Genomic DNA, 26,572 nt, shown 5'->3' with positions numbered 1-26,572 from the left:
GGGTGTTGGAGGCTCAAGGGGAATTGTACTGAGGAGTTACAGAAAGACATCTACAATTTAGTGGAACAACGGTGTGAAACTATACAAATAGGCTTTTGGTCATGCAAGAGGTAGTATGTTTAAATGCACACAATATGTTCATCATTAACAGTCATTACAATAATCTTTGTGTTTATGTGTATAAATTAAATAGTGCGACCTTTAGATAAAGTACTTTATAACAAATAAGTACACTACTATTAGTAGTACATTAACTTTCACTTTACAGATTGTGAAAATGTTATGATCCAACATCTGATTATATTAGAAATTAGAGATTGCATAATGACATCTACATATGTAGGAATAATCATTCATAAACAGTCAGTAAACAATTTAAATTATTTACAAATTAAGGGACTCTAATGTTAAGTATTATTTGTCTTTTTACATTACACTATAATGGTAACTACTAGTGTAATAAGTGATACTCTTTAGTACCAAATGAGGAGAAATTCTCAACCTGACCCATCTTAAGACCAGGCTTAATAAAACTACTACGTAAGGTTGGGGGTGGGATCAGTTTAAACGCCCAATGTTTATCACAGGACACTACTTGCAATACAGATAAAGCAAGTCGAGTGTAAAAGCACACGAGTGTAGGTCAGAGATAAGAGACAGTTTAAGCTGAGTTGTGCAATGCTCCATGTGTGGTTTCAGTTATTAGGGCTACAAGCTATACCCCATTATCTGTGTATCTTCTATTCCTCACAATATGGAACATTAATGATGCATGTGTTGACAAAATAACTTAGTCCACAACTAAATGCAATTTTCAATTTTTTTTGTTTTGTGTTGTAGACTCAACCAGTGATCCTGCATACTCTAGTCCAACCCACTGACATGAGTCAAACAACTGAATGCTCCTCCTCTGCAGTTGGGTTTTAGAAGAAAGTAAACAGCTTGGCTATAGGACATTCACACCTTATCTCCTGTGATACACGTGCACAACTGTGTGCCACTATCCTTGGTATCTTAAAGACAGACTGTCACAAAGTGAGAAGGAGAAAACAGAACATTTGGAAAAAAGTTGCCAGCCAGTTATGCGGTATAACAGAACACGGAGGCCTCTTTGTTCTCAAAGGAGAAAAAAAGATGACAAATGATCATTTGAAAAAGCTGTTGGTATATTGTATGTTATGTTGCACTCAGAAAATCATCGTGCAGGGTGCACAGACTTTCCAAACTAAAGGTAGGACACATTTTCCCAAATAACCTACTTGTTTTCTTCACCTTCTGTAATACAAGTGTTTAGAATTTGCTTGTTTTGATCCATGCATTATACATTTTTGCTATGTAAATATTATGTCTTGTTTTATTCAAAGACATCTATTTCCTTGCACAATTTAATTGATTATATCTGTTAAATCATGTTTATATAATCAATGTTATAATATATAGGTATTCCTCTGGGGTAGTTTGCAGACTTGGAGGCTGTTTTTAAACCAATATGGTCCCATCACATTATGTCTGTGGACTAAACCTTCCCTTTCTGGTTTGTACAGTTGCTCTGCTTCGCCATGTTGAGCCAAATAACCCAAAGTGCTTTGCTGAAGGAATTCGGGACCTCACCTGCTTCTGGGAGGAGGATGAGGAAAGGGCTGGTTCTGCTAAACAGTATTCCTTCATATACACATACCAGTAAGTCACAGTCAAATGGTGTCAGTTAATGCTCATTACTTATCTGATTTTCCACATGCCTTCACCCTGGTGTAAAAAGACTTATAAATAAACTGTTTAGATTTGTTTCGAAGGGATACAAACACTTGTTTGATGCGTTGATAGGTTTGCATTCATGGCTTTCAGTCCTGTAACCTTAACTGAGGATGTAAATGTATATTTGCATGTGTAAAACAGCTCTGGATTCTATACATATTATTTTTATTATTGGGGTTCCAAGACTAGAAAGGTTTGGAACCTTATTGAAATTGTTAGGATTTTTATTAATGTATTTTTATCCACCGGTTATAGAGCTTGTTGCAAAATTGGTGTAATTGGTGTAACTATGTATTCCAAATCCACTTGCCTGAGGTATAATAATAACACTTGCTTTTCACCTAACTGAGGTATAATAATAACAAATGCTTTTCACCTAACTGAGGTATAATAATAACACTTGCTTTTCACCTAACTGAGGTATAATTGTGATTCTACTAATAGTTTATGCACACATAAACAACATACGACATCAGCCCAAGGAGGTTTCAAAAAATATGTTAATAGCAAAAATCCCGGACAATGTCTTCGTTATAAGCTATTAACACTAAACCAACTTTGAAATGTGCACACTGTCAAAGTGACCTCTGACAAGCAATCCCCAGTTGTGGTTTTCTCCCTCTGGTTTCACTACATACACATGTTGAAGGTGCAAAATATGGTCTTAATGTAAAACCAAAGACAATAAGACTTACTACGACCTGTGTGATTGTTGTTTCATATAATCTATATTCCAAAAGCTTGTATTTAGAATCAAACAATTATTATGAGATTCAAATATACAGCTCCGGAAAACAGACCACTGCACCTTTTTCTTTCCTTTCCAAAAAAGTTTTGAGTGAGGAACAGAAGCGTTCAATTTGGAGTGGTCTCTTAATTTTAACCTTTCTGTTCCTCACTCAAAACCTTCCTTTTTGACTTTTTTGGAAAGGAAAGAAAAAGGTGTAGTGGTCTCTTAATTTCTTCCGGAGCTGTATGTGTAAATTCCAAACTCTTCATCCTGTTGACCTCACCAGACGCTGGGTATACTGTACTCTCTGGTGATGCCCTAGTGCCATCTTCTGTTCTGTTTTTTTCAAGGTATTTTTGCTTTAAGTCTGATCTGCAAATTCAGTCTTGTTGAATTGGATTCAAATCTTGGATTAAATTGGCCTGAGAAGAACTTTCCACTTTTTGGCTATGAAAAACCAATAGTTGCTATGGAAATTTGTTTTGAGGTCATTGTTTTGGTGTTACCGCCAAGGCTTTCCTGCTACTTCAGCTGACACGTTTCTGCACACCCCATTTAATCACCATATTTAAACACACCCCATTTAATCATCCTTAATTCTCTAGTTTATCATCAAAATTAAACTCTTTAATAAAATGATTTTTTTTTTATCATAGTTGCTATGGAAGTTTGTTTTGAGCTCATTGTTTTGGTGTAAGCGCTTTTTCAGTTACAGTACATCATGTGCCTGTCTCAAGATAAGTGAGACAGTACCAGCAGCAGATATGCATGCGGACTGTAACACTGTAACCACTCATTTCAAATAAGCTAGTAAACACACCACACTTAATCTTTCTTAATTCTCTAGTTTATCATCGAAATTAAACTCTTTAAGAAAATGTATGAAAAATAAATGTTGTAGCTGCTACGGTAGTTTGTTCCGAAGTCATTGTTTTGCTGTAAGTGCCAAGGCTTTGCTGTCGACACGTTGCTGTACACTTCAGAATTGTTTCTGCTGCTGCAGTCAGCAGTTACATCATGTGCCATCAAGATAAGTGAGACAGTACCAGTGGCAGATATGCATGCGGGCTGTAACACTTCTTCCACCACATTTCATAGTTGATGTGGTATGCTGTGGATCTTGGGCAGTTGCTTTTTCTCTCCATGTTACTCTCCATGCCATCCACAAGACCTTTTCCTAGATTTCGGCATGTTATTTTAGGTACTCCAAAACCTGGACATACTGTTTTTAAGGCTGCCTAGCGGTTTGTGCCTTGCAGGTTAGCCTCTTTAGTTCTGCTGAGGAAGTCGCTTGCAGGTGGTAGTGGCTGAGACATCCTGGCCTACTACTTCAAGAGTGTTTCTGAGTGGCCAGTTGTTTGGGATTTCTTCATTATAATGAGCATTCAATGATAATCCACTTTTGAGGTCTTTCTTGGCCAACCAGGCCCTTTTTTACTGCTAAGCTCACCAGTGCTTTGATTCTTTTAAATTATTTCCTAACTGCTGTTTGTAGTAAGCCTAAGCTTTTTAGTGTTTCTGACATTTTTCAAAAGACAATTTTCCCGATACTTTTGATATGTATAAAACATTTGGTCATTTATAAATGGTGAAACGAAACGTAGATTGCTTCTCAAATGATTTTTTATACAATGTATACTTTTTTATTATAAGCATTTTCAATATGAATTATTCAGCACAGGTATAAATAAGAAGGCAACTCAAGACCAAGTGACAAGACTAACATTCAGGATTTTTTCCCTTCAAATTCTCTAATGTTTATATTGTCTATCTAAGCCATATATTTGAATACAATAACTTACAACAATCACTGTTTTAAAGGTCAACCTAGAGCCACCAAATCAACTTTCATACATATATATTTTACTAACTGAGAAAAGTACTTAACCCTAATCCCACAATGTAAGTGGATAAGAGGGGTCTGCTATAAAATTACAATGTCAATGTACATTTTCCCTCAAATTCACTAATTATACATTTGAATGCATTTAATAAATTTTCATAAAATAACTAATGTATAGTAACCTTTGAACTGTTCAAGCTTCAGTAGACAACAAACCGACTTTTACATCTTCAAGCTTTCCAATCAAGCATTTAAACAATCTTTTCCTTAATTATTTTACCATTCAATACTAATAGGAACCACTACTTTCAAATAAGCAAGTAAACACACCAGATTTAATCATTCATAAATGTAAATCTCTAGTTTGTCATCGCAATTGAACTCTTTAAGAAAATGTATAACACAATTGACACACTTTTTTTAAAAAACGAGTTTGGCCACCACTCGTTTTATATTAAAAAAATTATACTGTAGCAGTGGATACCAAAGCATGACTCTTCTTTTCTGCAGGAATGAGAACAGCAGTGAGTGTAACGTGACTGCACTACCAGCAGCCGGCGGCAGAATACTGTATTTCTGCAGGTTGTCCCAGACTCAGTTGTTCGTGCCTCTTGACATCCAGGTTTTTCGGGATGGACTGCTCATCCACAACCGCAGGCTTCACATCGAGCTTTTTTGTGAGTTAGTGTGTCCTCGTTGTGTGTGACTTAAAAAAAAGAATCTGTTTGATATTTCTCTGAAAAAGGTTTCCTGTCTGTGTGTCAGTCCTGTTAGACCCACCTGTCAATTTGACAGTGAAGCGTACAGAGAAGCAGGGCCAACTGAAAGCTAGCTGGATGCCTCCCCCTCTCAAGTACCTGGATGACAGCATGATGTATGAAGTCAGCTACGTCATTGCAGGGACCCAAATGGGGCAGGTATTGCACAAACCCCACCCACACGAGAACTGTCCAAATGCCTGTTGCGAATAATGTTGCCATTTTGTTCTTGGTTTCCTGCCAATGTGTGTCAGCAACAATGCCCCATCCCATATTCAGGTGGAGGAGGTACGAGCGAGCTCTGAGGTCATCTTGCTAGGTCTGCAACCAGGTGCCAAGTACAGTGTGCGCATTCGTGTCAAGCTAGACGGCGTTAGCTACAATGGCTACTGGAGCGCCTGGACGGACCCCGTACTGATGGCAACGTTGCCTGGCGGTAAGCCTCTCACTCCCGCAGCAACATTTACTAAGCTTCCCAAACAGTATGCTTGTCTCATCGGCTCAAAACCTTTGTTCTGCTTGTGAGGGATTCCTCCCTTGGTTTTCTTCCGTGATGTAACTTTCTCACTGTGCTATAATGTTCGCAGACCTGGACCCTCTAATCGTGTCCCTGACTCTCATCATTTCCCTCATACTCACCCTGCTGTCCCTCACCGTGCTCCTGTCCCATCGCAGGTCAGTTACCATGAAATCTAACTTTCCAAAGTCCTTAGGGCTACCACTCCAAATCCTCTGTAATATCAGCAAAGTGTTCATGGAATATGTCCGCACACCCCTGTCTCCAGGTTCCTATTGAATAAGATCTGGCCAGTCATTCCCAACCCTGAAAGCAAGTTTCAAGGATTATTTACTGTTTATGGTGGTGACTTTGAGGTGAGTACAATATATCCAAATGGTATCTGTGAAGTTTTTAATCTATATCCTTGGTTAATTTGACAAAATGACTCAAGTTTTGCATAATGTTAATATTGACTCAATATCACTGAAGACTCCTGAACCCCTCTCATTCTGTTTGTCCACAGGAATGGCTGGGCTACAGCGCTGGAGGGTTATGCTTGAGGCCAGCCTACTTCTACTCTGAGGAACTTCCAGCTCCATTAGAAGTTCTCTCAGAGGTCAGCCTCGACTTACCCAGCTCTCCCTTGCCGCCCAAGGCTAAACAGGCACCTGGCGAAGATGAGAAGCTGAAGAGGATAGACTCATTGATGGAGAGATGGAGAGAAACGCCTCATGAACACTGGCTGATGGACCAGCTACGGGTCCTACATCAGCTCCCTGGACCCCAGTGTTCTCAACTGGAATCTCAGGACGCCTATGTAACCCTCAATGCTCAGAACCACAGTGGAGAGGAGCCTCTGGATGATATACTGGAGGAAACCTTGCCCTTGCAGGCTCTCTTTGCCTCTGGAAGGACATGCTCTGAATCTCACTCAGACCTGGGATCCCTCCAACAGAGCTCAGGGTCAGGCCGTCTCTCGACCCAGTCCAGCTTTGAGTACCCAAACCACACCTGGCCACCCAAAGGCCCTGGGTACACCTACATGGCTGTGGCCGACTCAGGTGTCTCCATGGATTACAGTCCGATGAGCTCTAGTAGGATTGATTACATGGGGAAGGGAGTTATCTATACCAATGAGTACAGGAATGAGATCCCTGCACACAGACAACCCATCCCATTTGCATTCTGAATTAAAGCTAAGCTTATGCACCACTCGTTCAGTGGAAGTTTGAAGCTTCAATGATGCAAAAAACTAAAACAAGACTGAAATAATATTTACCATTAGTATGTTTGGCCAAGGCTTCTTCATTGACCTTCCTCCTGTCAAAATTCCAGGATGTTGCCTAACAGCCAAACTAAAATGTAAGTTGAAGGGCTTTGGTCAGGAAGGGATGTTTTCCTGATGAAACTCAGTGTCAAAAGGCAATTTCCACAAAATACCTTAATTCAAAAGGACTGCTGTTTGAGAAATACATGAACAAATGAAACTCTTATGATTTTGTTAAACACATGCAATACATGATTTAAATGTAATTATACATCTTTTCGGTAAATTCACGAGGTTATTCTGTATTGTTTTAATGAAATAACTAAGCGAAGTTGACAATTGTAAATATTGTTTGTCTACTGTGGATTGTACAAGAGTATATAAAATAACTATGTAACTTTAGTCTTACATGAAACACCTGCAGGTAGTGTAAGGTGTACAAAACAGTGTTTAGGAAATGCATCATATTTCAATATGATTCCGTTGTACAGCTCTTACATGCAATGCTTAAATCTACAAAGGTTGTAAAAGTCAAGGTTTTCACCTCCAATAAGATATTATCAAACATTTTGGGAAATCATAAGCATCTAGAAATGCCCTTGAAGAGGTTTGAGAAACCAAGGATTACAGGGTTACAAAAAGGTTGTGTATTCCTAAAACGCTGTCCCTAAAAAGCTAAGGGAGAACACATGTTCCTGATTAAATCCTAAGCAAATCTCATAAATCTTGAAACTGTAAATATTTAGTATCTGTCATAATATATGGGTAAAGAACTTAGTCAATATAAGTTGCCCCATTTTTTAATCTGTAAAAAGTTGTATGCGTTGGCACATGTGAATTTGACAACTCAATGTGTAAGTCACTCTGGTTAAGTGTCTGCTAAATGAAATAACCAATTGGGAAAAAATGTATTGACGCCAAAACATCGATTTTAACAGATTACGCTTAGGTGGGGTTCTGCTCTGTCCAGGGAAGATAAAGAACAATGAAGGACATGTTTTTGTAGGACAAAACATCTTTCCCCAAGATAGGGAAATATATTTGAAAGAATTTAAAGTGTTTATAAAAAGGCATGTAAATGTGTGTATTAAAATTGTCTTTGGATTTTGTTATACATTTTCTAGCTTTATTTCTTTGCTTTTCAGTATAATTTTGAAATAGTCTGATTAATGTTATCACTACATCCCATAATACTACTGTGATATCACTACTGAGCCTCTGACAATCTACAATTGTTGTAGATATGTATGTGGTCAAATAATGTCAGTATCATGCCTAAAATATAACATTCAGGTTTATAAAATCAGATGCTTTGCCATTTTACATATCTTCTGGTGTATGTAATTTTTTTTACACAACTTAAAATGTTTTGACATTAAACTGTGTACCATTGTGTTCTCATTATATATTAACTGAGAAAATGTTGTGGATGGATATAAAAAAAAAAACACCTATCCAAAAAAGACATCAGTAAACATGTTCTGCCCCAGTTTTGCCATTTAACCCACAGTACTAGCCTGACCACTGATATCAGTCAGTTTCATGGGGGTTTGTATTTACATGGTTGTAAATAGTTGTGCTGACCTCTGGGCTATGCAGCAGTTGTTTATTAGTAAATTAACTACACATTAGATCAGTATTTTCTACAGGATTCTTTGTTACTACTGGGGGCACCAACTGAAAATCTACCAGCAGCCACTAAAAAATTTTTTAACAGCCAAAATGTTACCCAATTACATGCAGCATGTTTCTAAATAATAAATGTATTCCATGTAACAAGTAATGCTGTATTTAATAAAAATGTCAAAAATCGTGATCTGAGTTCAAGTAAATTATTCCAGATGGGAATAACTTTTTAGTTGCCTGTTCAAGGGCATATGGTTACCATGGCACTTTCCAAAGTCCTTTAGGGCTTTGTTCTCTTGGCACTTTCCTACTAATGCCACTCGCTAGCTGGAATCAACTATATTCTAATACACTGTTGTAAATCTGATGTCTTGGCTAGCGATTGTAGATTAACTTAAAACCAAAACCACCATGCATGTGAACTTAATGTAAATACCCAAGAAACACTCCAAAGAGATTTCTGGGTAAAGGTTATGTATTAATGCTCCAGTACAGTAGTGTAGGAAGCAATCTTGTTGATTTGAATGAGTAGGCCCATTTTTATAAAAACAAAATATAGCCTTGATCTGGCTCATCCTCAGCCTTTAGAAGCAAACACAGCTACTCGAACCACTGAGCTTCGCAGCTGCTTAGCTGGGCTGGCAAATTCTCTATTTGCAACTTTGTAAGCCCACTCGTTAATGCACCTGTTAGGTAGCTACTAATGCCAATTCGTGTAATTTTGAAAATGTTAGTTTAGTAAGACACATGATCCACATTTCTCTTTTAAATATGCATAGTGGGGCTAAAGAAATCACCTCTGACACACGAACGAACAGATGGAAACCATTACTTTGTTTCATTGAGACACACCATCTTAGATGGTGGAAGACCTGTCAGGAACACAGATTCAGTCATAATACAGTACTCAATTTCACAAAAACTTGGCTGAAATCCATCATGTGCCGCAGACAAATGTGTAACAAGGGCCTAGGGATCACACCTACAGCATGGCCAAAGACAAACATGTAAATGTCTGGAGTTCGCTAAACAGCATTGGCACATCGGAACCAGTGCTTTGGTCAGATTACATGAAATAAATAGCAATTTGGCCACACCGTGTGGCAGTCAGTTTGACTGACATGAGACTGCATTAGCAGAAAATAACCCCTTTACCTACTGTGAGCTATTCCACTGAACCCCGGGCCCCTGTTAAGGCCAATGGTGTTGTGACCTTTACCCAGTACCAGGATATTTTGGTCAAAAACCTGTTTGCATCTACCATTTACAATTTGAAGTGTAACTTCTGGTTGTTTCTTTCAAATCATCAATAACATAACAACATAACGGACAGTTTCATAACATTTCATCCCACCATTTCTCCTCGTTTTCATTGACACCGTAGGTGTGAGGTCACTAAGCATGTCTCCAGCTCGTTACATACAGGCAAGTCAATGGATCTCAAACAGGTGTAAACTCCATTGAGCCATCGGCGCCAATAACCAGAGTCCATTCTTGTGGCCGACCTGGGTTTTCCTCATCCTCAGCGAGAAAGGCGCCTGTGATCCCAACACCACAGAGGCAGACATGCCACATATCCTGCGGTCCCGCGGCGGCAGGGGACGGTTGCCAGCGCCGGTCCAAGGTACACCTAACTTGAAAGTAGCGGTCCAACACTGAGATTACCGGGTCTTGAGCTGAGGGGTCCCTGGCATGCCCTTCCCCCACGGGCTGGAACGAAGCTAAGACCCGACAGGGGGCCAGGCTAGCGGCTCTCTCCTCCAGGGTCTGTGTGAGAAATGCAGCCGTGTCAAACAGTAGCGCAGAGACATGCGCAGCAGAGGACAACTGCGCCTGCTGAAGGCCGCTACTCAATCCAGGCATGCGGAGGTAGCATTCCAGTCCATCCACGATGATCAGTGATGTAGGGGCTGTAGCAGATCCAGAAACTGCTTCATGCAAAGACGCCACGTCCTGAAGCAAATCCTCCAAGGACCTGGGGTATGCAAACTTGATTTTCTGCAATGAAGTAACACCAATAATTACCAGGGCGATTTTCGAATGATATGTTCCAGAACATGTGTTCTCCCTTAAATTTTTAGGGACAGCATTTTTTGGAATACACAACCTCTTTGTAACCCATTAATCCAAAGTTTCTCAAACATCTTAAAGGGAATTTCTAGATGCTTCTCATTTTGTGTTAACCCTAAACTGGCACACCTAATTTAATTAGTCAACAAATTATCAAGCTATTGACTAATTGAATCAGGTGTGCCGGTTAAGAGTGAAACTAAGTTGTAGCCATCCTTTTATCTACTATCACAGATATTTGTAGACATTTTCTTCTAATTAAATATATCGGCAATATACCTGTGGTGCAGTACATAAATACATAGCTATAGTTAAATACTAGTGAATAAAAAAATAAACTTGCTGTTTATTTTACCATCCAGAAAGAAAGCCTAGAGGTTTCAGCATCTGGTGAGGGGTGTGTGCACATCAGCTTTTCTTACACTGATTTTGTAGGGGTGCTATTTCTGAAAAAGCCAGTTGCCCCAATCCCTTTAGACCCTTAATATTAAAAAGTTATGATGAAATATTTTTGAAGAAAGTCCCCAGTTGTATGTGGTTATTGTGTACATTATTCTAATAATAGCTACACTGTTACCCTGCTAAGTTACTTCCGTACAGGTACACAGTGATACAGCTTCCCACAAGGTACACCGTGATACAACTTTCCAGTAGGAAGCAATATTCAACTTCCTTAAGGTCAGGATTCTAGCTGAAATTACTTGTCTGGTCACCCAAACTGCTTTGGATCATATTTGCAGTAGGAAAGTGTTTTTCTGACAGCACAGTGTGGACTTTTAAAATGTTTAAATGGAATATCAATTATGTCACGACGATATTGACCAGAGGTGGGAAATCTAAGGCCCGCAGGCCAAATCGGGCCCACAAGGCAACTCCACTCAGCCCGCGCTAGTTACTGAAATAGTTTGAGGGGTAGTAGTATGCATGTGTAGCTTTAAATGAAGTCAAGTTTGGCCAAGGCATTGTGGCCAGGCGTAATTGACTCAAGCCCATGATACATCTACAAGCCACCAGATGCCAACTGCACTGAAAGGAACGATTGAAAGCATACTGGCTCAAAATGTCATGTTTACGTCAAACTGTATAGAAGTTAGTTCGTTTGGCAGCATGTTTGGTTGAGATTGATGTCTTGAACACGGGCCTGTCGGGGAATACCTATAGGATTTTTGATCAAATGCGGGGAAAACGTTTTCTTCAGAAACGTCTCAAAACACTTTAACCCAATCAAGTTAATTACTTGGGCTAATGCCTCAAAGCACATTAACCCAATCAGATTCAGTGCTTGGGAGGGGCTAATACAGGTCCTCACAAGAATAATGTTATTCAAATCTGGCCCTCAAAGCCAGTTCCATTCCCTTTTTTCATTGCAATTCCCTAATCAGGAACTTATTGAGACTTAAGACACCAGGTGACACATAAGATTTGAATAGCCCTGGTGTAGACGATGGTATGGGAAGTACAGTCATGTTCAGCTGGTTTCTATAAATGATGCTGAATCCTTTGCAAACGTGGCAAAGCTTAACTACCAAAATATTGATGTGAAGCTAGTAGCATCAGAAAACATCTAGGCTTTTATCTACCAGAAAGTCAGATGTTCACACATCTAAACAATGTAGTCCTCAAATCTGTACAGTGTAAAGTTACAGTTGCCAGCCGTTACATTAAGAATCATTCCTTATTTCACTGAAATAATTCCGTTTTGGAGGTGATACATTCCATGCTTCACCATGTGAGGGATCCAAGTCAGTTTATCATCAGACATTTAAATCACTTTATAAACACAGCCATTGGCTTGTCACTAAACAGCACATTTAACTTAGCTTTGTGAATGTGTGCATGTGTGTTGAACTGCCAGCTTGTTGTCTGCTGGAGTTTGTGGTAATGATTACGAGGGATGGATTTGAGGAGGAGGATCATCAGAGGCTGATTTGGTAAACGTGTAGTGATGGAGCTGGTAATGTGACACACACAATGTATGGTAACATGTTTGTCTTGTTTTTGTAACGGGAATTATTTTGATATCGTTACATTTAATAAGGTGGTGTCATTGAGACAACTACTACTGTTGGTCTGTAGGGGTCAGAGACGTGGTCTTCTTTGGACTATAGGATCCGGAACATGTTCTCATAATTGTGAGAAATCTGGAAAAGCAGACTTCCCACCTCATCATTTGTTCTGTTTTATAGACTGGTAAAGTGAAAAAGTAATTAATTCTATATAATTGAATGATTGTGATGATTATTATAGTTATGCGAGTTAGACTGTATATCGCCTGTTGGAAAACGTATGGTGGTGACCTTGAGCCAGATGTGGAATGTAAAATGCAATGATGGATACTTTTTGAAATACAAATCTGACTCCTAAACTTAATTTTTTTTAAGTTTTGGAGTCAACACTCATCAAAGGGTGTGTGAAGTGTAGATGTAGGTGTGTTTTAGGTAAAAATTAGAAATGTGGATTGTATTTGTGGTTTTGGTGTCTGAATGGGTTTTGAGAACTGATATGCCTGCAATGAGCAATAAAACATGAATCGCGAAGATTCAGGAAAATCAACCCACCTCATCATTTGTTCTGTTATACAGATTTTAAGATTGTTACACCAGTCCCAAGTCCAGGACCTTTAACAGTAACACAACAATGTCCCATTATGAAATCAATAGTAGTGATCTTTATGTTGGAGGTTTAGTGTTCCTGACTGGGAATTCTTATTAAAATATGTATTGATCTCATTTTCATTTTAGTATTGTTTTATAACACTTGAAAAACAAAAGTAAAACTTCCCTTTCCGCTAATTTAGCTGTGTGCGTGACTAATTTATTTAATTACCCTCAAATTGTCTTGGCCCAGGTTGGACATGGAGTGCTGCAACGGTCCTGGGAGGCTCTCAATTGGAAAATGAGTAAAAAATGACACTTTGATTCCCAATTCAGAGGCTGCTGTCACTGCCGCAAGGAGCAACAACGAACGGTTGATGCTATGATCTCCAACAACCAATGCACTGCATTTTGATGGAGCAATGTCAATGAGTCTAAAATCCTGAGGTTTTTCAGACGGTTTCATAAAGGTCCTGAAAACAAGGGTCAAAATATCGGCCATTTTTCTCTTCCGCTATCTATCTTTACAGGACTCCCACCCCCGTTTTGAATTCGTTAAAAGGTTTCTTATACCAAAAATTTGCTGACACCCAAGAAAAACGGAATGCTGTTTCCCGCGCATGGAGTCACTTCCTTTAAGGCAAAACAACATCCGCCTAAATTGATGACGTGTTCATCGCAGCTGTATAATAGACCAATAGAGACGCAAGTAATGAGCCCTTTAATTATGAAGTTGTTGGGACTTGGAGGCGAGGATTACATAATTTTATTTTATGTCAGAATAATTGAGAGAACCCCCCACCCCCCCCCCCCCCCACACACACACACACGTTACTACAGTTGTACTTTTTTTTTTTTTTGCTTACATCCGTTTCTGTTGCCCTGGTAGTGAAAAAGTTAGCTATATCTTCAATAGACTGCAGTCTTGGAAGGCGGAAGGAGATGTTTGTTCCCCTTTCTGAATATCTCTGGTGTTGCACATGCGGAGTGCAGATTCTGATGTCTACTACCAGGGTATACCGAAATACAAGTTCCTTTTTTCAATAGTACAGATTGTATAGGTTGGCAATAGTATAAGGTTGGCTGGTACTCTAAATATAATCAACTCGCATGGAAGTGGCCACGTAAGCTACTGTTTTCCAGCAATTTAAAAATCAACAAACAGTTGATATTAAAGGGTTCAATATCTATTGGTCTATCACATCGACTTTCCCTCACGGTGAGATCTAAATCGTAATCATAAACCAAGTGTTATTTCTTCGTCCATCGACATGAACATCACTCTCTTTTACAAATACGTAAGGTGCTGTTGTTGCAATCTGGTCGTCATAAACTACCTGTGAAGGACTCACCAGGGCGGCTGGCATTGACTAAAACTGAATCCGTTCGTCTCTCCTCTTGCCTCTCAGCTGCATGACATACGTCATCGATTTAGGCACCAGGCGTGTCCGCATAGGGCTACCCAAATCACAACAACAGACAGCTAATGTCAAGATGGCGGATGGCTACGGAGAAGAGGGTCCCCTCGATACTAAAGAAGCCGGGGATCAAATAAAAGCAATTTTGAGGCGTTGTAGAGGCCGTCCTAGGCTTACAGATTCTGACCGTGCACAAAGACGTCTCGAGTCCCGCAAGAAGTATGATGTTAGGCGAGTTTATCTTGGAGAATCGCACAAGGTTTGGAGTGAGCTACGCCGACGAACGAGTTTGAGTGACGCTGGACTTGCAGAGTACCTAATACTGCTCAACTCAACATATGGAGAGAGATACCAGCAAAAATACGCAGGGTATGTTTTAAAATGTATGCACTTTTAAATTAACGATTAACTAATGTTGTTAGTTTGCTTTTCCCTTCTCTCGTACGCATGATGTTAAGATAACTGTCACTGACCCACCCCCAAGGCCACTTCATTCACTTCAGTCGGATTAGCTAGCTCATGCAGTTAACTCAATAGTGGCACACTGCTAACGTTAACTGGCAGCCACAGTATCCAATAACTTCGCGGTCATATTTATATTCCTGGCTGTTAGGAAGAAGACCACCACAGAAGCATGTGCAAAACTGAAAAGAGGTAGGTAAGAGACTAATACATGTTGTTTATTTACCCATGAACGCTTGACAGCTTTATGTCGTCGTTAAAAAGGTGTTCTTCTTACAGGGAAGGAGCGAGTGTCTAGCCTTTGTAGTCTGGTGACCTGGTACCAGGAACACTCACAGACCTGTCCACATGAGCCCCAGCTCAGAGCTCTGGAACCCCAACCCGGGTTTTCTACCTCTGCTATCTGGCAGTGTGATGCTGACCATTCATTTGTGCAGCACCTCTCCTCACCACCAAGAGGGACCAGTGAGTCGGAGGGGGAGCTGGAAACAGAGATGGAGGAGGAAGTTGACAGGGAGGCAGAGTCAACTGTCGGAATTGTGACCAAGAGGAGGAGAGAAGTCACAAATGCCCTCAGACAGCTCACTGGTAAGAAAGGCTTACCTAAGACACTGGCTACTGGGTGTCTATCTAGTGCTTAGTTGTACTCCACATTTCATCCAAAAAGCCCATTCCATCTCATCCCAGATAGGCTTTATTGAGGGTGAAGTGAACTTGTCACGATCCTGAAACCGTTCTGAGACATTCCATGTTTTGTGACATGGAGGTGCCCATTCGGACACGCCCCGGTGCCCGCGCGGACACGCCCCGGAGCATTCAATTGTGGGTGATATCAACCCTTCAAGTGAGCACAGATGCACTATGGCTGTCGAAACTGCACCCAATTTCGATGGGAGAGTCCTTAAGGGCTATCTATTTGGCTTTTGGAGCGCCGCCTAGTTAAAAGGAAAGAAACACTGGTTTATATAGCAAGCTGCACCGTGTGACTCACTGTCTGTAGGTCCTGGTGATCCGGGTGGTGTGTCCAAGAAACTGGCCAATGATTTGTATTCAGTTACACTGGGTCCAGTGCAATGGGAACCACTGATTTGACTTCATTCTTTGGCCGGACCCCCCCGTCTCAGTTCCAAGGTGTTACGCTGCTATATTATTGTGCTGGGGGATATGAGGAATGCACTACTAACTTTTCTCAGTCTCCTCCAGTTTTACATTTTAGGAGGAGATGAGGTCCTGGTCCACACCTGCGGATTACCTGGTTTGGGGGGCCTGTTAATGTCCCTGTCCTTGTCCACCTGGTCATACTTCTGACCTAGTCTAAAATCAAATACACTCTGGATTTAGTCCAGATAAATGTATTTATTATTCCAATTGGACTCTTAATATCTCACCCGGCACAGCCAGAAGAGGACTGGTCACCCCTTTGAGCCTGGGTCCTCTCTAGGTTTCTTCCTAAAATTCGGCCTTCTTAGGGAGTTTTTCCTAGCCACTGACATTCAACACTACTGTTGTTTGCTCCTTGGGGTTTAAGGCCGGGTGTCTCTGTAAAGCACTTTGTGACAACTGCTGTTGTAAAAAGGGCTTTATAAGTACATTTGATGGATTGATTCTCTTTTCTTAGATGTGGGAGAGGACTTGGACGAGGCTGGAGCCGAGGCTACGACGGGTCGGGGGGCCCAGGTGACGGCTCTCAGCGTGCTTCCAGAGACGGAGGCCCCGTGTAGGGAGAACCCACTAACCGAACCCCTTTCTGGGAACCCGTCCGTGTGGGAGATGGAGGTGGTGATGGAGGAAGGCAGGAGGCGGGTCCCGGAGTCTGACAACGAAGGTGCAGGTCACGACGCTGAAGGGGACGACGTCCATCCAGAGGACGAGGCGGAGGACCTGAGAAGACGCCGAAGACATAGAGGAGAGGAAGGAGTGGCCGTGTCACAGGATGGCTACGAGTGTGTTGTGGTGACTGCGTCCATAACTGACCGACTGGACAAAACCGATGAGGAGGACACTACGCAGGAAATGGGTGACACGGTGGGGGTGGAGCCCAGCCCTCATCCAGACCCAGACTCAGTACAGGTGCCTGGCCAGGGGGAGCGCTTGTTCTCCCAGGCCACCGTGGTGCGCAGCTGTGAGATACCAGAGCAGCGAGAGACACTGGAGGGGTCCCAGGTAAAAATAAAACACGATGGTCACACTTTCGGTCTTGTCATTGGGCCCTGGGCCCTGACATTTGCCCGCGAACTTGGCGTTCATTTTACATACATGCAGGCAGAACAGGCAGTGGCTGTTACATTAAAACCTGTTTGTTGTGGTACAAGCGTTACTAGTACTAGCATCTGACTACTTAGTAAGCTTTTTAAAGTAAAAAATAATTTCTGGAACTGGTTGCCTCAAGCTGAGGTGGTTTGCTACCAGCATGGGATGTATTCATGTACATCATTAAACATCAGGAAAAAATTCTGAAATAAGAGCTTAGTGTTTTTACAATGTTATAACCTTAGATTCCTTGTAAAGATTTTGTCAAGGGATGCAGTTTTCTAAAATTAAATAATGGCAATTACTTTATTCTGTAAGTCACTCCCATCTTATTGTATGATCACTCCCACTAGAGCCTGATTAGAATGGTCAGTGTACAAATCTTATATGTGCTGTGCTCAGTGGCCTGAGGACAAGATAAGTTGCTTTGGAATTTCATCACAAGTTGTTGTCCTCACTGAAAGGGCATCTTTATATACACTGGTAGTAATATCTATAAATAGCATGTCATATGGTTCTCCCTGTCATTCCTAGCTGATCATCATCACTGGCCCCAGCTATGAGGCATTAACCACTGATGGCATCCAGCTCAACATGGGGGGCGGAGATGTGGAGGAGGTCACCTGCACTGTCATAGAGGGTGTGGCCTACAACCAAGTGTGCCAATCGGGGGACCTTGGGACAACCGAGGAAGACTCCATCGCAGGTACACTGCTGGGACCTTTGGTTACACAGACAGAGAATACATTACAGCCGTGGTTTCCCAACTCTGGGGGTTTTGGAATCGGTTGCAGGCACTGAGTGTTTGTGAAACACCAAGCTCTTTTTAAAACATGCTTACATTGACAAGACTGGATGTCTAGTAGGTTTCTATGTCAATGATTTTTTTTACATTGTCAACCCCCCCCCCCAGGCCTGAGTGACAAGGAGCTGCTCCAGCCCAGTGTTGAGTCTCATTGCTTGGAGCCTACTTGTGACAGAGAGCTACAGAGGGGACTGAGCAGGTGACTGTACAGAATGGAGAGCAATGGGTCATTGGTAAACTCCTCAGAACATCTCCATAGACTAAACAGAGGCATTGCACCCTTTTCTATTTCAGGTCTAGAAGAAGCAGGCGAGGTCCTGTCATTGAGGCAGATGGGATGCTCAAGATGTTCCACTGTCCCTATGAAGGCTGTAGTCAGGTCTATGTAGCCATCAGCAGCTTTCAGGTAAATACTACATAAAATTGTAGACTTGTGTACTTTCTACTGACGTATACAATGACGATATTCTGTATTTGTTTACTTGGTTTACCAAGTTTATGAACAGAGTGCATTGGTGTTTCTGCATATCAAAACAGTTACAAGTACAATAATAATTCAGTACACTTAAGTTCCTTGACATTATTAAGAAAAATTGAAATGCACAATTGCTATAATCTGCCCCATATCTTGCTGTAATGTAATGTGGGTTTTTTCTGATCGTTCCCTGCAGAACCATGTTAATCTGGTTCACAGGAAGGGGAGGACCAAGGTGTGCCCCCACCCTGGCTGTGGCAAGAAGTTCTATCTGTCAAACCATCTGCATCGGCACATGATCATCCACTCAGGTGGGCGTGCACCACATCCCTACCTCAGGGATATTCATGGGGTCCAGCGACGTCACGTTTGCTCCTCAGCTAATGTTAGCAAGCTTTTCAGATGATGCTAGCGTTCGTGACAAACTTACTACATACCGATAATTGATGCACAGAACCAGCTGTAAAATGTCACTACTTATGACTTGAATATCTAAGAATGTCAGCATTGTTTTCAGTATTGATTTATTTATGGTTTCAGGTTTAGGTCATTTCCGTAACAATTTTTTTAGGCAGTGGACGTTATGGTCCTAGAGATGGCGCCACAACACTGTGATGTCACGTGAGTCTACAATAACGATGGCCCCAGGACAGTGAAAAGTGAGGTCGGGACTAATAAAACCAGCTAGTCACTGTCCCGATTGGGCTGTTACAAAAAATATATATATTGAAAATAATAATCGCAACTCGACATCCTCCAGTTTTGTAATGTGGCACACGCACGATAACGAACCTTGCAGGTCTTCGCACGCGCTGTTGGGCAGTCAAGAGTTGAGCAGTTATGTGATGCGTGACTGTCTGGTGTTGTTTTTCAATTAAAAAATATTACTTGCTTGAGTCACTCAAGTGAAGAAGGCAGTGATGACTACAAGCTCAAACGAAAGACAAGTGCAAAAAAATTTTTATCTGACAGCCAAGCGGGTGGCTACAATCTGTCTTCAGGGCCCTTGACTGTACTGGTCAGGATTTTAAATGCAGATGCCTATTGGGTGATTGCATTACTCATAACAACCACATACCTAGTAACTAAGACAGACCAGCTGGTTGCCTGGTTCCCCGGGGATGAATGAGATATTGTTTTGTTGACTTATTATACATTTTTATAATTACAAATGAGATAAATATGTCTATACTTCTTTTGTATTTTTTATATCAAGAATGCATTTCATAAATGATTAAACATAAGTAACGAAGTATTTGGTTATAGTGTTGTAACGCTGATTAATTACAACTTTTGGAAACATTTTTTGGGGCCAGTAAGTTTCAAACCCACTGGGCCTGTGGTAATCCTTTTTAATGTTGATCCCTATCTATGAATATTGGATAGGCTGCCTAATTTATGGACGTCTGACTGACACAACTCTTGAAAATGCATATAAACCATGAAATTACTTTGTCTAAATGGCATTTTTGGTGGGAAAACTTTATTTGAATTCAGAGTAATATTGTGTTACCTTTTTTCTGTTTGGGTATGCATGATTCCTATGCCAATTTTAAAACGTTTTTAAGAGTGTGTTTATTATTTCATTTCCCTGTCCAGTACAACACTGACACATTGAAAAGACTCATGTAAATGCTTGTATGAACAATCATTTCTGATGTTTGATTTCATTTACTTAGCATCAACTCTCTCAAAATGAAATGAAATCATAATTGACATTGCTTCTTCATGCTATGAACGAATGAAGACTGTCAAAACTCATGCAATCACAATGCTTCATTTTGCTATTGCATTTCCTCGTTAGCGATCAGGCAGCTGGTTAAAGCTGTCGCCATTGCTACTTTGCATTACTAATCTTGTCTTGAATGTCAATCAGATACGATGGCTGGGGTTTCAGTAAGATGGATGACATCTCCGGAGCTAAAAGAACGCTTGTTATTTCTTTGTTTTTATATTCTTTGTATTTGTGTGTGTGAATGACACAGGTCACCTTTGGTCATTAGTCTTTGAGTTTTTCCCTAGTGGCACAGTATTTATAGAAAACCTTTGGGTGTCATCTGGTCATGGCACCAGGATATCCCCACAAAAGATGGGAAGTCCCACTACCTGCTCTGTTCCTTCTGTACTGAAGGAACTGGATTTTAATCAGCTTTAGATTAATTCACTGACTCTTAACAGTATCAAAGATAAAAGATTTAAGAGGTTTGCAAGAGCAAAGATGCCTGCAGAGATGTGGAAAATGCAAGATGGCTTTTTTGGACAGGGGAGAACCAGGCTATGGCCTGTGTTCTAAACTGGGCTGAAGCTGTGAAATATATCTTTAAAAAAATTAAAAAGGATGCCTGGCTCATGGACCGCATCAGCCCACTTCCAAAAATGAAAGGTGTAACTTTTCCCCTGGTGAATATGCAACCACAAGGGCAGGCTTAATCTAATCCCCTCGTTATAATTCCACTTGAGCCCTAAGCAACAGTAATAAGTGAATAGGTGGTAGAGAGAGCACAAGGGCCATGTCACAACACAGTCTTTATTCAAGTACACACTTCCAGACAAGGAGGATAAATCTGGACATTCTACAATGTGATGGCAATGAGACCAACTCATTTGAGTAGTGCCGTTAATAGAGGATGCTTCACATTTTCTATTCCCAATGTGTCGCAATGGGTCTTTGGGTTGTCTATGTCACAAAGTGACTTGGCAACCACTAAGTAAACTCTATCAACCCTCATGCAACCTTGGCTTCCTTTCTATCAAGGAATTAGTATGTACTTTGATGTTTTCTGACTCTTATGCCCTTGTCCTTTATTAATGTGGACGATCTCATCTAAGACCTGAGCTAGCAGACTATAAACATTTCTGCCAAATTTAATTAAGCTGGACCTAACCTCTTCTATCATCTGTTCACCGTATTTCATTCATCCACAAATGTCTGTCTTCTGAGCACAATAGACCATAGAGGTGCGGCCCTATAACTGGCTCCAGGGAAGGCATTTAACAGAGTCGAATGGCCCTATTTATTTATCGCTGCTTTGAACTGGGATATCATTTTGTAAACTGGATGAAGCTTTTAGACTTTTAGCCCCTGAGGCTGCTGTAGTAACAAATGTAATGCATTCAGTCTCCTTACTGGGCAGGCAGACGGGCCCGGGCAGTCCACTGTCTCAACCCTGCTATTTATCCTGCTAAGTGTGCACCCAACAATGTCTCGGAAGACTGGAAAACAGACTTAGGTTCTATATTTAGATGCAGATTGTTTTATTTGTATTTAATCCAGTCTTCTGCTGATAGAAACTGACCCTGGCCACCTTGATTCTGCTGTTTTGTACAGTAAGGTAGTAATCAGTTATTGTTATTTTGAAGGGTATGTAACTAAAATCACAAACTTGGAGAGTAAAATGGACAGATTTGATTTAAGTTAAATAAATAAATTAACCAAAAAGGTTATGAGAATTGAATTGTTCATGCGCTTGATCTTACACACAAAATATCATATTAATCTAACCTTTGAGGGAAAGTTCAAAGATAAAACAAAAAATTTGTTTATTGAAAAACATGTTCCACAATTATTGACACCATTTAGTATTTTAAGCCCTCCGTTTGCCAAAATAACAACTGTGTGGTCTCCTAAAATGTTTGATGCGGTGATATATTATATAGAAAGGGATTTTAGGCCATTCCTTCATACAGAAACTCTCCAGATCCTTCAGATTCCTTGCTTGTGGACTCCTTGTCTGCTCAACACACAAGTTTTCAATAGGATTTAGGTCAGGGTACTTTGATGACCATTGCAAAAGCTGGATTCTATGGTCAGTGAACCATTTTTGTGTGGATTGGGAGGTATGCTTTGAATAGTTGTCTTAATTGAAGATCTAACATTGACTCAGTTTTAGATTGCTGGCAGAGGCAGGCTGGGTTTTGTCCTAATATCACCTGGTACTTGAAGTCCAGATGTTTAGTGGGGTTCAGTTCTTCAGCTGGGCCACTCAAGAACATTCACAGACTTGTCCTGAAGCCACTCCAGCGTTGTCATGGCTATGTGCTTTGGCATGTTGTCGTGCAGAAAGATGAAACTTCACCCCGGTCAGTGGTCCTGTGTGCTCTGGATCAGGTTTTCTTCAAGGACCCCTGTTCTTCTCCAATTAATCGTTCCCTCAGTCCTGACCAGTCCTGACCAGTCCTGACCAGTCCCACAGTTCCTGCTGCTGAGAAGCATCCCCATAGCATGGTCCTCTCACCTAAAAACGTGTTTTGACTGTCATTGTGGGGTAATGTATCTAGATTTATGGCAAAAGATAGATATATAACGCTATTGTTGATTGAAGTCTAACCACAAAATGTAGTGGAAGTGAAGCGGTTTGAAGAATTCCAAAAGCACAATATTTATTCATTTATTTTTTTAAATTGCTGTTTGAATTATAAATGTTACCATCCTTGGTCTGTATGAATGCAAGCCTCAAATAATTTAATAACTGAAAATCATGAACAAATACACATCGTGCCAAAGAGAAAGGAGGTATCAGTCTACTCTGTTGCTGTCCTCCTTGCCCACAATGACTTACATCCTTCCAACCTGCCGATTTTACCACTAGTAATGTTTTCAATTGTCTTGTTGTTCGCCAGTTGTGGGTTAGGTTTTAGCGCTATACAAAGAATGGAGAAAATGATTGTTTGTCTCAGCTCTCATATAATGGATCTGGCAACACAATTCAACACACGTGTGGAATTTTAAATAGTTTTATTCCACCTGGCAGCGGTACATGTATACCTGGATATATTTTTCTAAAATCAACCTGAAAACACTTATCTGACCCTACAAAAGCAAAACCACATAAAGCTCCTCTGCTTGAACTTTCATCACCCTGAAGGTCATAATTGTTTGGGCAGGGGGTTCAACCAATTTCAAGATTTCGTTTTGATTCAGGTGATTTGAGCGAAGTTTGGCCTTGTTTGGATTAATCTCATAAATCATGGGTTTCACCTCTGCTGTGTCCTCGTTAGTCTGGGTCCCTTTCACCTGTGCTCTCACCGCGTTAGTCTGGGTCCCTTTCACCTGTGCTGTCACCGCGTTAGTCTGGGTCCCTTTCCCCTGTGCTGTCACTGCGTTAGTCTGGGTCCCTTTCACCTGTGCTGTCACTGCGTTAGTCTGGGTCCCTTTCACCTGTGCTGTCATTGCGTTAGTCTGGGTCCCTTTCACCTGTGCTGTCACTGCGTTAGTCTGGGTCCCTTTCCCCTGTGCTGTCACTGCGTTAGTCTGGGTCCCTTTCACCTGTGCTGTCACCGCGTTAGTCTGGGTCCCTTTCACCTGTGCTGTCACCGCGTTAGTCTGGGTCCCTTTCCCCTGTGCTGTCACTGCGTTAGTCTGGGTCCCTTTCACCTGTGCTGTCACTGCGTTAGTCTGGGTCCCTTTCCCCTGTGCTGTCACTGCGTTAGTCTGGGTCCCTTTCACCTGTGCTGTCACCGCGTTAGTCTGGGTCCCTTTCACCTGTGCTGTCACTGCGTTAGTCTGGGTCCCTTTCACCTGTGCTTGGACACTAATATTGAAGGGTTGATGGCAGAGTGCATAAGTTGGAATGAGGGCAAAATCTGGAGTAGTTTTCTCTCCCTGAGTTCGTATGAAATTAAGCCATTCATTCTCCCCTGTATAGTCAATTTGATTGTAACTTTGTTGGGGTTTTTTATTTAGCTTTTTTTTTTTTTATGCATTTAATGAGCCTCCATTTTTATCAGTTGCAGGAGGCTATATTTAATTGTTAGCTGTCATAGTTACTCAAACATGCACATGCCAAAGCATGCCTACCATTTTCAACCAAGTTTGCTGCTGATGCTGATCTATTTGTATTGTCTAAACTTTGTGTAGGGGTCCGAGACTTCATCTGTGAGACTTGTGGGAAATCATTCAAACGAAAGAATCACCTGGAGGTTCACCGTCGCACCCACACAGGAGAAACGCCTCTTCAGTGAGTTCTAATGATGCAGTCACTGGTTTTCATTTTCCCTACAAATATGTTGTTTGGTTTTGGAAAAATGCATGCTGTTTTTGTATTCTAAACATTGGAAAGCACTCATAAAAACCTTTTCCCTTTCTTTCATCTCCCTCCTCCACCTTTCACCTGTTCTGGAGGTGTGAGATCTGTGGGTACCAGTGCCGACAGCGAGCGTCTCTCAACTGGCACATGAAGAAACACACCCCAGAGGCCCATTATAACTTTACCTGTGAACACTGTGGCAAGAGGTTTGAAAAACTTGACAGTGTTAAGTTTCACAAACTAAAGAGCCACCCAGACAAACAGGCAACGTGAGTAGAAGGAGCACTACTGGAAAGTAAATATCAGCTGATGAGGGGAAGGAATCTGTTTAAGAACAGGAGCCAACAGACAAGTATGCACCTTTGGGAAAAGGCTCTTCTTTATGAACACTAAGGACATTGCTTAGTCTCACTTCCTGTTAGGGGCCCTGGTCTCAAAGCTGTGCTGGACATGGCCCTTTAAGAGCTCAGTGAAGCAGCCTTGTTGTTAATGTAGTATGTCAGTCCTCTTTGCATAATGTTTTACAGCTCTAAACCATACCATATTGTTAATAAATTGAATTATTTTTATATTTTATACACCTGGTGTCTGTGGTTGTATGTGCTGGTCTGGGAAAGATTTTTTTGTTCAGTTCTCATGTCAAATATTGGGAAAAATGAATTGATGCCTGCTGGTAAAATGCCAAGAGTAACATACAGTGGATATAAAATGTCTACACACCCCTGTTAGAATACCAGGTTCTTGTGATGTAAAAGATGATGAGACAAAGATAAATCATGTCAGAACTTTTTTCACCTTTAATGTGACCTATATGTGAACAATTCAATTGAAAAACAAATCTTTGAGGGGTAAAATTAAAGTCACAATAACCTGGTTGCATAAGTGTGCACACCCTTAAACTAATACTTTGTTGAAGCACCTTTTGATTTTATTTCAGCACTCAGTCTTTTTGGGTAGGAGTCTATTAGCATGGCACATCTTGACGTGGCAATATTTGCCCACTCTTCTTTGCAAAAGCGCTCCAAATCTGTCAGATTGTGAAGAAATCTACTGTGCATAGCCCTCTTCAGATCACCCCACAGATGTTCAATTGGATGTTTTGGGTCGTTGTCGTGCTGAAAGGTGAACTTCAGCTTTCTAACGGACACCTGAAGGTTTTGTGCCAAGATTGCCTGGTATTTGGAACTGTTCATAATTCCCTCCACCCTGACTAAGGCCCCGGTTCCACCTGAATAAAAACAGCCCCAAAGCATGATGCTGCCACCACCATGCTTCACTGTGTGGGTATTGTGTTCTTTGGGTGATGTGCAGTGTTGTTTTTGTGCCAAACATACCTTTTGGAATTATGGCCAAAAAGTTCAACCTTGTTTTCATCAGAACATAACACATTTTCCCATGTGCTTTTGAGGGACTTGATGTTTGTCTTTGTAAGAAAAGGCTTCCGTCTTGCCACCCTACCCCATAGCCCATTCATATGAAGAATATGGGAGATTGTTGTCATGTAGCACACAGCCAGTACTTGCCTAAAATTCCTGCAGTTCCTTTAATGTTGTTGTAGGCCTCTTGGAAGCCTCCCTGACCAGTTTTCTTCTCGTCTTTTAATCAATTTTGGAGGGACGTCCAGTTCTTGGTAATGTTTCTATTGTGCCATATTTCCTCCATTTGATGATGACTGTCTTCACTGTGTTCCATGGTATATCTAATGCTTTGCAAATCATTTTGTACCCTTCTCCTGACTGATATCTTTCAACAATGAGATCCCTCCGATGCTTTGGAAGCTCTCTGCGGACCATGGCTTTGGCTCTGAGATGCAACTAAGAAAATGTCAGGAAAATCCTACAAGACAAGCTGAACTTTTTTTTGTAATTAATCAGTCACTTTACATGATGGCAGGTGTATAATGACTTCTATTTGACATGTTTGAATGTGAATCTGAACACAGCCACATCCCCAGTTATAAGTGGGCACGCTTATGCAACCAGGTTATTGTAAGG

The 26,572-nt window shown here is 41.1% G+C and overlaps 3 protein-coding genes across 6 annotated transcripts; 2 read left to right on the top strand and 1 right to left on the bottom strand.

The window, feature by feature from the left end:
* Positions 1–858: 858 nt before the first annotated feature.
* On the top strand, positions 859–8,668 carry epor (erythropoietin receptor). The gene is made up of 8 exons (XM_010874962.4): positions 859–1,231; positions 1,545–1,680; positions 4,839–5,005; positions 5,094–5,245; positions 5,366–5,522; positions 5,674–5,761; positions 5,872–5,959; positions 6,109–8,668. The coding sequence occupies exons 1-8, from the start codon at positions 1,135–1,137 to the stop codon at positions 6,772–6,774; spliced, it is 1,551 nt and encodes a 516-aa protein (XP_010873264.2). The 5' UTR covers positions 859–1,134; the 3' UTR covers positions 6,775–8,668.
* On the bottom strand, positions 8,279–14,750 carry swsap1 (SWIM-type zinc finger 7 associated protein 1). Of its 4 annotated transcripts, none has more exons than XM_020051167.2 (2): positions 14,480–14,750; positions 8,279–10,476 (listed from the first exon to the last, which is right to left on the bottom strand). In XM_020051167.2, the coding sequence occupies exons 1-2, from the start codon at positions 14,507–14,509 to the stop codon at positions 9,919–9,921; spliced, it is 588 nt and encodes a 195-aa protein (XP_019906726.2). In that variant the 5' UTR covers positions 14,510–14,750; the 3' UTR covers positions 8,279–9,918. The 4 variants fall into 4 exon arrangements, with proteins under 4 accessions (XP_019906726.2, XP_019906727.2, XP_010873265.2 ...); XM_020051168.2 differs by having other exon boundaries at positions 14,495–14,750; XM_010874963.4 differs by lacking the exon at positions 14,480–14,750 and adding an exon at positions 13,375–13,709.
* On the top strand, positions 14,632–25,154 carry znf653 (zinc finger protein 653). Its single transcript, XM_034295240.1, has 10 exons — positions 14,632–14,929; positions 15,174–15,214; positions 15,302–15,610; positions 16,641–17,185; positions 17,807–17,978; positions 18,186–18,276; positions 18,372–18,483; positions 18,749–18,863; positions 24,410–24,509; positions 24,674–25,154. Exons 1-10 carry the CDS (start codon positions 14,637–14,639, stop codon positions 24,849–24,851), a joined length of 1,956 nt encoding a protein of 651 aa, XP_034151131.1. The 5' UTR covers positions 14,632–14,636; the 3' UTR covers positions 24,852–25,154.
* Positions 25,155–26,572: the final 1,418 nt, after the last annotated feature.

The sequence above is a fragment of the Esox lucius genome, chromosome 11 (assembly GCF_011004845.1).
Source record: "Esox lucius isolate fEsoLuc1 chromosome 11, fEsoLuc1.pri, whole genome shotgun sequence".
NCBI lineage: Eukaryota > Metazoa > Chordata > Actinopteri > Esociformes > Esocidae > Esox > Esox lucius.
Note: the sequence above shows the minus strand (reverse complement) of the source record. Positions and strands in the feature narration are given on the sequence as shown.